The 12,275-nt window shown below is 25.1% G+C and overlaps 2 protein-coding genes across 2 annotated transcripts; both read left to right on the top strand.

Annotated features, from left to right (window-relative positions):
* Nucleotides 1–2,993: 2,993 nt before the first annotated feature.
* Nucleotides 2,994–3,387, top strand: Phum_PHUM183260 (uncharacterized protein; the record flags this gene model as incomplete). Its single annotated transcript, XM_002425180.1, has 2 exons — nucleotides 2,994–2,998; nucleotides 3,156–3,387. 2 exons carry the CDS (start codon nucleotides 2,994–2,996, stop codon nucleotides 3,385–3,387), a joined length of 237 nt encoding a protein of 78 aa, XP_002425225.1.
* A 2,027-nt stretch (nucleotides 3,388–5,414) lies between these two features.
* On the top strand, nucleotides 5,415–8,782 carry Phum_PHUM183250 (synaptonemal complex protein ZIP1, putative; the record flags this gene model as incomplete). The annotated part of the gene is made up of 4 exons (XM_002425179.1): nucleotides 5,415–5,874; nucleotides 6,367–6,867; nucleotides 7,085–7,359; nucleotides 7,511–8,782. The coding sequence occupies 4 exons, from the start codon at nucleotides 5,415–5,417 to the stop codon at nucleotides 8,780–8,782; spliced, it is 2,508 nt and encodes an 835-aa protein (XP_002425224.1).
* Between the last annotated feature and the right edge of the window lie 3,493 nt (nucleotides 8,783–12,275).

Raw genomic sequence — 12,275 nt, 5'->3', positions numbered from 1 at the left:
TTTAACCCGAATTACAAACATTCGAACGAAAAAAAAAAAAAAAATTCGGTATCGACTCCAAGAAAGATCTAGAAAGGAAAGATTCATTCCAGAATAATCAGATTAATTTTTGAAAATGAATTTTGAAATTTCATCCCAGAGGAAAAAACATTTAAAATTCCGAAAGTGATAAAGGAACGATATTTGATAATGATAATAACCATAAAATAATTACTAACCGTAAAAAGTAATAACAAATAAACAATCGAAAAAAAACAAAAATAATAATAATAATAATAATAACAATAATTTAAACGATATAAAAATCAATTATTCGAATTGAAAATTTTCCTTTTTTTTTTTTACGGGGATTTCAATTTTCATTAGAAACAAAAACAAAAACAAAAACATTTCAAACTGTCAATAACGTATAAAAACAATAATTTAAAAAAAAAATTCAAATTTAAATTGGTAAATTTTCTTTTTTAATAAAATATAAAAAACAATTTTTCTTTTATATAAATTGAATGATCATAACAAACGATCTTCCGATGAATTAATTCAATTTAAAAAAAAAAAATTCAAAATTTTCCATGTATAACTTTACATATACATATATTTTTCCAATAACGATAACTTTTCCTATCGTTTTTCCTTTTTTTTTTCTCGTTAAAAATTTTTATTATAAATATTCAATCGTTAACGATTTTTCTTTTGTCGAAAAATCGAAAGATAAATTTTTCCTTTTTTTTATCCCAAAAAAGCAACAAAAAAAAATCCTTATAAAATTTATATTTTGAGTAGAGAGAGAGAGAGAGAGAAAATATTTTCAAGAGATTTCAAAGGAAAAAGAAAATTTCTTTTTAACAACCGCAAAAAGTTGTTGTGATGAATGGAATGATATTGCAAAATACATTTTCCTTTTCGAGTTTTCAAATATTAATTAACATTATTATTATTATGAATTTTTTATCTTAATGAATTTTTTTTTTTTTTTTTTTTTTAACGAAGGGCAAAGCTTTCGATAACTTTAACTTTTGGCACGCAGGTTTTTTTCTGTGCAGACGGTTAAGGTGATAAAATCTACAGCAAAAAGCTTTTCTCTTTCTTTTTTAAATTTTTAAAGAGACCATCTTTGTATTTTCCACGTATCGATTTTAAAATTTTTACATTGTGAACCGAAAAAAAAAAAAAATCGATAAAATTTGCAAAATCATTGATTTTAATTAGAAAATTTTTCAAACGCATTTTTATACCTGAACGAAAGGGAAAAAAAATTTCGACAGCAATTAACAAACATCATTTTGCAAAAAAAAAATTAAAAATATTATAATTATTTGTTTGTTCTTGTTGTTGTTGTTGTTTTAAAAGCCACTAATTAATACATATAATTTTCTATTTTTAAAAAATTAATTTAAAAGGTTTTTGTTAAATGAAAATAATAATTGCGGTGATTCACCACGTTCAATCAAAAAAAAAAAAAAAAAAAAAGTGTCAGAAAAAAACACCTTTTTTTTTTTTAAGGAAATATTTTTCTTTTAAAATTTTTTTTGAGAACAAATGAAACAAACGAATTGTTTTGTAGTTAGACAATTGATAAATCAAACAAAACGTCGTTCAATTCTAACTAACAATAAAATATTTTCGACAAATGTTTTCCTTCTAATTGAGAAAACACGATGGCTAATGCGCAAAAAAAAAAAAACTGTAGGTTTGTTTTTGTCACAATTATTAAAACACGGACAAAATTATTAAAAAAAAAATCGAATTATTAGAAAACAAAATTAATAATAATAGTAATAATTTTTTCCTTTCTTTCGAATTATTTAAACTAGTGTGTGCGTGTGTGTGTGCGTGTGTGTGTGCGTGTGCTTATTTGTTCTTTTGCTAAGGTACGCATAAATTACGAGACGACGCAATAATACGACCTATGCTGATTCAGTGACTCGATATAAATTTTTTGTTCTGTTATTATGACTTACAACCGAAATATTTTTTTTTTTTTTTTTTAAAAAAAAAAAAAAAAAACCATTGTTAAAAAAAAATCAAAGTCAGTGAACAGTTAAAACGTCGTCTGCAAATATTTGAATTTCAATCATTTAATCTTAAAGTAAATAATTGAACTCTCGAGGAAAATAAGAAAAAATAAAAAAATAAATTTTTGTAAATGAAACGTCATAATTATTATTATTATTATTATCGTCGTCGTTATCAATTGATAATAATTTTAATTTTTTTTTGAGAAAAAATTTCATTTCCATATTTTAAATGTTTTTTTTTTTTCTTTTTCTAAAAAAAATCTTATCGTGAAAATAATATAAATCACTTAAGTAGTCTTTAAGTACGACGAGCTTAAATACGACGGATTTAATGACGACTTGACAACATTTATTATTAATTAAATCCTTTATTATTATTATTATTTATTTATTTATTTATTTTTACAAATCATTTTTTTAAAAATTTCCCCGCTTTGTTCGAGAAAATTGTTAGTCTAATTAATTTACGTACTACGAGACTATAAAAATTTGAACCTCCACAAAAATAAATAAATAAATAATAATAATAATAATAATAATAAATCGGATCGATATTACGAAACATGACGAATAAAATAATTTTCCCCATGGGTAAACACACATATTAATAAATGTGTGCGTAATATTTATAATAATAATAATGATGATAATAATACATAACTATTTGCTCATTCAAAGTTCACCACGTTTATTATTGATTTCAAGGACTGTAAACTTTTTTTTTCTGTTTTTTTTTTTTTTTATAATATTATTATTATTATCATCATCTCATTTTTAAGCTTGAATCAACAAGATTCAAATTGTTTTTTTTTTTTTTTATTTTCAATGCAATAAATTTAAGTTAAAATGTATCCATACCATGTAAAACAAAATAATAATAATAATAATAATGTAAACATTTTGTTTTTAGTTCATTCTTTTTGTTTTATTTTATTTTTACCGCCGCATTTAAACATGATTTGCAAAAATTTAAATATGGCGTCGATTAATTAAATAATAATTTGCAAATCGTGACATTATTGATTGCGCTTAATTGAAAAAAAATTTTTTTTTCTTTTCAGTATAAAAAAAAAAAAAAAATCGAACATTACAAAAATTTGTTTTTTTTTATTTTTTTTCTCTGTTTTCGGTTTCAAGGTGTAACAATTTGGGGAAAAGGAAAAAAAAAGGTTCGACATCGACAAAGATTAATGGAAAATATAAAAAAAGAAATTCATTGATACCAAAGTGGCCTAGTTTGGATACGATTTTCGAAGTTCAATCGATTAACGAAACTCAAAATTTCGATAAAGAAATTCGAAATCCTTCTTTGAATGTTGATAATTCTCTTCTGCTACCTCAAATAAATTTAAATCAAGATACACCGTAAGTAATTTTATTATTTAAAACCTGCCTCGAGAAAATAGAAAAAAACAAACAAACGATGTTTAATTACAACGCAAACAACAAACAAGAAGAAAGGAAAAAAAATTTACAATAAAAGCTTTTTTTTCGTAAAAAGGTAAATAGTAATAAATAAATTTGACTTTTTTAATAATTTATACGTTAAAATATCCCTTTGCGAAACAGAAGAATAATTTTTTTTCTTTTTTTTTTCCTCATCCATTACTTTACTTCACGGATTTTAATTCAAATGAAATTTATATAAGATTCTTTTTTTAAAAAAAAAAAAATTCTCTAGAATTTCTAAAAACATTATTTTTAATTTTAAAAAAATAAAATTCATCCAATTTTTTTTTTTTGAACGCTCTTTGATAAATACGATGATTACAAGACATCACAAATAAAATACTATTAAAAAAAACGATTTATTTAAAAAAAAAAAAAAAAACAATCGACAAAATAACATCAATTAATTACAAGATTACATTATTCTTGCTAACCTGGACGATTTACAATTCCCCCCCCCCCCGAATTATTATTTAAAATTCCTTAAAAGGTCATCATACACGTTAATTTAATTGTTTTTTGAGAATGACGAACTTTGAATCGATTGCTGAAACGTTGAAAAATAATTAACAAAAGAAAAAAGAAATTTCAAATCGAATAACGTCGATTTAAGTCAAACGTTACAACAAAACCGTTTAATTTAAAATTTAGGAACGAAACAAAATTTATATTAAAACGTCGTAATTATATTTTTATACTTTATATTAGAGTATATCGATACGATTGTGAAAATTTTTTTTTTTTTTTTTTTTTTTAATCGCAACACGCTGTGAAGTCAGCACTTTTTTTTTTTTTTTTTTTTTTTTTACGAAACACAGGCCAATTATGTTTTTCTTTAACAAAATTATACTCAATTTAGTTAAAAATTTTTAAATAATTTTACGAATCATCAAAAAAAAAAAAAAACCACCGAATTTCCCCATTTTTCAGTTTATGACATTGTTAAACCGTTTAATATTTAACACAAATCAAAGACATCATCATGGTTAGAATTATGTAAGTAATAATTTTTTAAAATAGTTTTCCTTTTTTTTTTTTTATTAGTTTACTATAACACTTGACGATTTGATTTCGAAAGATTTAAACAAACAAAATAATAATAATTGCGATTTGATTTTGATAAATAATTAAATTAAGATTCGAACGATGTGAAAATTTAAAACGACGACGCCTTTGAGAGTTTCACTTTTACGTATCAAAAATTACGTAACAATTATATTAATTGAAATAAATTTATTTGAATGTAAATTCTTAACAAAATCATATGAAAACTTCATCGAAAAAAAAAAAAAAAAAAGAAAAAAGTTTTCCGTGAAATAAATCCGCGATTAATAAACTATTTGACAAATTTTATTATTATTATTATTGCGTAAATAAAACAATAAAAATATAAATAGAGTAAAAAAATTTATGACTCTGTAAAGGCTTTGAAATAGAAATCAACCGAACCACAAAAGCGTTCGAATTGAAAAAAAATAATGTTTTCGATAAAAATCGAAATTTATAAACCTATTTTATGGCTGATTTTTTTATTATTTATTTTGAGGAAAATGTAATTTGTAATCAAACACCGTTCAAACATATTAAAACAATGTGAATTGATCCAAAATTAAAATTCCATGAATTTCTAAATAAAGAGATTTTTTTTTTTTAAATATTTCAGAGAAAAAACAAGAGACAAAAATTCTTTTTCTGAAATGTCAACAGAAACGGAATTGAATAACTCCTGGCAGAAAAAAGATGAAAAAAATGAAATGGAAGTAAGTGAAATATATTTCCTTTCCCCCCCCCCCGCTACAACTAAAGTCTTTGCGATTGCAAATTCAATAACATTAAAATTTTTTTCCCCTATTTAAATTATATTTCCGATACCAAAGTCATTTTAATTTAAAAACAAAAAAATTGTTTAAATTATAGGTAAACAATGAAGAGTTAAAACAACAAGCAATGCCTTCACCTGATGATGTAAACGATCAAATTAATGGCGAGGGCCAAAAAAAATCACATGATAATTACTTTGCTAAAAATTTTGACGAGTGCATGAAAAGACTTCATATTTTGGAAAAAGAGCACGAACTAGTTGAAACGAACGACAATAAAGTACAATTATTTTACATTTTTGACGAATCGAAAACCGACGAGGAAAAACCTTTAAACAGGTTATCGTCATCGTCATCGTCAACACCAAAAATAATAGAAAACGACGTTAATAACAAAAACAATGACACGAGTCAGCAGCCTGGGAACAAAAATTTGAAGACAAACCAAGTCTTGGGAGTTAAATCCGAGTTCGAGGAACATTCCGTCAACAGTTGCGATTCGAATGTTATAGAAAACGGTAGCTCGTGCTCTACCATCAAACCAGGTGAAAACGAAACCGCCGACAACATTTCAAATGAAAATGCAGGTGAGTTAGACATTTTACGTTTTACGATATAAAATATAATTTTTGAATTAAGTCGTAAAAAGGAGGGAAACAAAAATTTTTTTTTATTACGGTAAAAAGGTTTTTAATCTTTCATTTATCTTAGCATTATCACATTTATCAACGTTTTCCCACGTTAAAAATCAAACTTTTAAAAAAAGTCAAAATTCCCCCGTTCGAAAGAAAAACTTTTTTAAACATTCCTCGTAAAAATTTATTATACGAACCGAGTTAATAAATATTCAGGTGTGTAACATTCTGCGCATTTGTGACGAAATAAAGAAAAACATTATTTTATGCGATATTCGTCATGAAATGACGAATTTAGTTTTCAAAAACTTACTTGTAAGAATAAAATAAAATTTTTTTACGTAAAAAGAAACCCAAAAGTTTTTGTATTGTATAATTTTTTGAAACACGCTCGTAAAGATAATTCAATTTAAAAATATTTTCTACATGTATATATTTTTCTAGATAAAATTGCTAAAAACAATAAAGAAATAATATCCGAGTGGTATTCGAATTTAAAACAACGTTTTGAACCGAACGAAAAGAATAATAAGAAGGAAAATGCCAAAGAAATGTCTTGCCGCATAATGGGTGCAACGTTGAAAAATTCAAACGATCCTCCGAATTCAGATGAACACGAAGCTAACACTCGACATTATTTTAACACCTTAGTGAAACCGAATAAACTATTGATAGACGAAGAACTTCCGGATCCCGACACGGTGAGAAACATTCGTGCCAAATTTCAAGAAAATTTAAATGCCACTCTTGACAGAAAGCTTAACGGCAAACTTAGCGGAAGCATGAATAACATTAGCTACAGAAAACCGGAAAATAGGCACGTACCAAGGCCTCTGTCGATACAATGCGATAGAGACGATGTCATGAGACACATAAATGGTAACTTGGGTCATACGACAAAAAGATTTTCTGGAAATCAAATGGAATTTTCCGAATCGATAAAAGGTACAAAGTATTTATGTTTAAAATTACATTCCACTTATCATTCACTTCTGCATATTAACTACATTCACCTTTGAAAAAAAAAAATTTGGCGCCAAATATTTATTATTTTTGAATTATGTTCAAATGTTAACCGCTTTAATAGTTTTTTTTTATGGCAATCGGAACACTCACTAAAATGGTCAAAGCCATTTTCATTTGACTTCAATGAAATTTTCAGATTCTGAAAATGAACAATCGAGTCCAATTATAAAAAAGAAATTTATCGATAAATATGAAAAATCGCCAAAAAATTATTTAAGTAACAAAGTGTTTCATTCGAAATGGACGGATACAGGAAGTGTGTCATCCGGAGTCAGCAGTGATCTCAGCAGTTATGATATGGATTTAGAAAACTATTCTAAAGAAGCAAACGAAACAGAGCCGGATTTTGCCACTGTATCAGATGATGATTTATTAAACGAAATAAAAGATAAACATTACGTGCAAAATGAGGTGAGCTCATTACACGCGCGATTTGAATATTATCAACAAAAAAAAAACAAAACAAAACAAAAAAAAATTACAATCAACATCAAAGTAAATCTGATTCTTGGCAATTTTCCTTCTACTTTTTTTTCTAATTAACTTTTCCATTTTGTTTTAGATACTTGAAAAAATCAGGTCATTCGGAACTTCTGTCACGTATTACGGTGGAGAAATGTTAACATGCTCCATTGGACCACTTCTTAGTCCCACAGCTCAGGCTATTATGGAAGAAATATCGGAAAAATACGAAAAAGAATCCAATATTTCTTTATCGTTTGCGGATATTTATAGTAAATACGTAGAGGCAAACGAACAAAATAAAACGAAAAAAGTTGGAAGAACGAGAAGTTTCGGTCATACGGATATGTTTCAAAGACCAAACGTTTTAAATAACAGAGAAATAGATATGTATAAATATGATTTAGAGGTTGAAATTGGAATAAGAAAACCGAAAGGGCTTTACGTGATAAATCCCAAAAAGAGTAAAATTCGCAATAATACTGAAAACAAAACGTTACAAGAAGTCGTTGATTGTCCCCCTTCGACAGTTCTAACGGACGATGCGAAGGGAAAAAAATACGAGACACCTCTTTCCATACAGGTAGACAACAATGATAACGTCGAAAAAACCGACTCTGAAGTAAACAAAAAACGTTTTCAACAACCGAGCCTTCAAATAATTGTCGGTAACAATCAGCAAAATTACGACGAGGAAAAATATAACGAATCTCCGACGATTCGAAAAAATTCAGAAGAAATAATTAAAATGCGATTAGAAAATGCCAAGAATGCACTTTTCCAAAGATCCGTTTCCGTTCCACATCATATAATGAACGTAACATCCCGTTTCGAACCCGAAGAAAAGAAAAAAGGAATTTTATTCGGGTACGATAAAAAATTATTAGACGAAAATAAAAAAAATAATAATTGTGATATCGTGTTTGAAGAATTTGAAATTTCCGAAAATTTTTCCGACAAATCGGATGAATTAAAATCGTCGACGGGTAAAAAATATTCAAAAGACGACATGTCAATATTAAAAGAAACGAATAAAAAATTTCATTTCGAAGAAGAAGAAGAAAATAATAATAATAATATTGAGTTGAAGAAAATCGGTGAAGAAACCGTAGCCGATATCGAAAATCGAATGACCGCCATTGACGAAAACTCATCGGATGTCGTCAATAAAAATGATAATAATAATAATAATAATAACTACCAAAGAAAATCAAACGGTGATATTTTCATCGCGAATGAATCGATAACAGGTAAAAAATATGACGATAATGATAAAATAAAAGAAACCGAAACAGTGGAAGAAAATAATAATAATATAATAGCAGAAAGGCCATTCGAATCGAGAATATTGGTGGACAAAAGACAACCGTAACAACGCACACACCAGAAAATTTTTATTTTCTTTACTCCCCTTAGAATATTCTCGAAAAAAAAAACTAATTAATTAATTTAGATTTTTTAGAATTTAGATAATTCTATCAGTATATTATTATAAAATTTTTTTTTTTTAAAAAAAAAAAAATTATGAAAGCAATAATTCGTATTACGAAAACTAAAAAAAAAAAATTTCTTGCCAGTAAAATTTTGGCAACGGATTTTGCTTAGGATTATTTTGTCAGTGAATCCCTGAGGTTATGTTTTTATGTTATGGTAATAAAAAAAAAAAAAAATTCGCATTTTGCATTTAAACCATGTTTAAATATTGTTTTCATATATATATATATATCTTTTGCTAGAAGGTGAATTTTTTAATTATCGAATTGTTTACCTTCGAAAAAGTATGTAATATTTATTTTTAAACTGAATATTTATGAATCTCCTCTATTGGCGGTGCATACTGCCAAAGGGGGTGACAAAAAAAAGTTTAATATACATATATTTATACACGTGTGCGTGTGTGTACATTTAAAACTAATATTAATAACGAATCCATGATTTTCAAAACAAAAATTTTCATTTAACAAAAAACCCATTAAAACGTTTCCGGGTAAATTTTTTTAGTTTGGATATCAAATCGTTATTGTTTTTGAAAAAAAAAAAAAAAAAAAAAAATTTAGTTTTCAAATTGTTTGATATTTTGACCTCGGGGGCGTGTGAAATAGTCAAAAGAAAATTATTATTATTATTTTAAACGAAAACTTTCCGAAAATTAAATCAATGTAAATTTCAATATAGATTACAGAGTCGTTATTTTTATACATACGCAATAAATTAATGTGAAAAAATTTTTTAAAACGAGAAGAAAAAAAAAATGAAAAATGTCCCGAATAAAAAAGCTTCCGATTTCCACTTCGATAAATTCTCCGGATTATTTATTAATTTATTTCTTTGACCGATTTTTTTATATTAAATTGAAAAAAAAAATAAAATAAGAAATCCAGTTATGAAAAAAAAAAAGAATTAAACTTAAATTCGGCCATTTAAAGAAGCTTTAAGAAAAAAAAAAAAAAAATTTATCTTAGGAAAACCACGAAATCCAATTTTTTTTTTTTTTTGGGTTTTTTTGTTTTTATTCATTTGACTATCAGGGAAAAAAAATTTTTTATGATTTTGATCTTATCACATTAATAACATTAAAAAAATAGAAATAATTTTTTTTTTTTACCATTTACCCGCTCCTAAAAAACCGCCAAAAAGGTAATTTAAAAAAATTATTACGTTCAGAAAATAACGATTCGATTGCAATCATTAATAATATAAATAAAATTAAAACATAAACTTTTTAGACATATATACATAAACTAATAACCCTTTTTTTATGTAATTTTTACGCTATTAAAGTAATAAAAAAATAGAATTTTTTTGCAACAAAAAGGGGGTAAACTCTCACCGAAATTAAAATTTTTACAAATGATATCAAACAAACACGTTTTCATAATATTTTGTTAGCAATATGGGACGTTTAGCTAATGGCGACAATTTACTAAATTACAATTATTAGTCCGCTTTTTCCAGAATTTTCCCGACCGCACAACAACAACGCAGTTATTCAAAAAAAAGTTTTACGACAAAAAATAATTTTCCCTCGCCCTTTTTTTCTCTCTCTCTCTCTGTCTCTCTCTCTCTCTCTCTCATTAAATGAACTCGATTTTACTCATTTAATATAAAGCGACGACAAAAATAATTCAATAAATTATTTTAAACTAAATTGACAAAAAAAAAGTACATCTAGTGAAATAAAAAAAAGGAAAAACCGAGTAACAAAAAAAAAAAAAAAAATTTAACCAAATTTTGTTTTAAATAAAAAAAAAAAAACTTTCTGTGAAACATTAACTTTGTTTCTTTTTCTTTTTTTTTTTCTTTAGTTAAAATTTTTTTCTTTTTTTTACTTAAAGAATAAATTACGAAAGAGCGAGATTAATAAAAAAAAAAAAGTTTTAATAGGGAAACAAAGATCGTTAAAATATTTTCTAACTTAAAAACAAAACGAACAAAAAAGTTAAAAATTAAAAATTAAAATCTTAAATAAACTACATAATAATAATTATTATTATTATTATTATTACTTTTAAAGTTAAAAAAATTTTATTAAGTAACCGCGAAAGAAAAGGGATGTAATTCGATGGACAATTTATCACGTGATCTAAATTTAAAAAAAAAAACAACGATGACGGAAAATTTTGTCAACACGTTAAATTAATTATTTAATTTTTTTTTTTTTTTAACCATTTAATTAATGATTTTCTTTCTTAAAAATCATCGATTGATTTCCCATTCCCAACGTATCAAAAAAAGATTTTCTCGCAAAAGAAAGGAAAAGAAAAAAAAAGAAAATTTTTTAACAAAAGTTAATTTCCTTGTTAAAACCCAAAAGGAAAATTAAAAAAATATTTTTTTTTTTTATACGAGAGAAAATTTTTGCCATTTTTTCCACTTCCTCCCCCCCTTCAACTCAAAAACTTAATTACAAAAATGTTTTATTAAATGTTTCAAAAGGTGAATGAATGAATGAATGAATGAATGAAAAAAAGAATTTTTTTTAAACTTACCATCAAGGCGAATTTTTTTCTGTATTTTATGACTAGATTGAGTATGTGATACTGAATTTTCGTTGACTTTGTCTTTACAACGACTGTGATTTATTCCAGTGCAAAATAAACTACATCCTTCCGTTCTTGTCAACTGTAGAAAAAAATTTAAAAATTTAAGCCAAAGGTTTTATTGTAAATATAAAAACAAAAAAACAAACAAAAAAAACAAAATACGATTGTTGTTTTTCTAATTTTTTTTTTTTTTTTTTGGGGGGGGAGGGTTTAAAACGATCAATACAATGTTTTTACTTTTTCTTCTCCTTTTTTATTAGGAAACCTGACGGAAAAATAAAAAAATTTATATCGAGTGCGTAAAAAAAAAAAAAACCCGTAATTCATTTCCGCGTGACTCTCATTTTAGGAGGAAAAGTCAAAAATTTTCCAGATAAATAGCATTCGTAGACGATGTCGGAAAATTTTTTTTTTTTTTTTTATGCGCATGTGTAAGATGAGTTCGATCAAAAAAAAAAAAAAAACTTTTTTCCTTTAATAAATTTTGTTTTTTTAAATTTAAAAATATTCATTTTTCATCATTTGTTTTATTATTCTCACATATATATTTTTTTTAATAAAAATAATAATAGTTTAAAAAATATGGCTACGCGGTATAGATAATATTAAAGTTTTTTCGTTATGTTATCTTTTTTATCATTTACAAAATAAATAAAAATCGATATTTAAGATGTTTGTTTTAATGAACTCATCTTCAATTTATTTTTTAACGCTCTATTAAAATCAAATTGTAAAAATATGCAAATTTAAATTTTTTTTATATTTGGTCAGGTATTTAAAATATTCAGGTCTCTTTTCATTTCGAAATAATTATTATTCTAA

Source organism: Pediculus humanus, genomic scaffold, assembly GCF_000006295.1.
Source record: "Pediculus humanus corporis 1103172107532 genomic scaffold, whole genome shotgun sequence".
Lineage (NCBI taxonomy): Eukaryota > Metazoa > Arthropoda > Insecta > Psocodea > Pediculidae > Pediculus > Pediculus humanus.
This window is presented reverse-complemented; position numbering and strand designations above follow the sequence as displayed.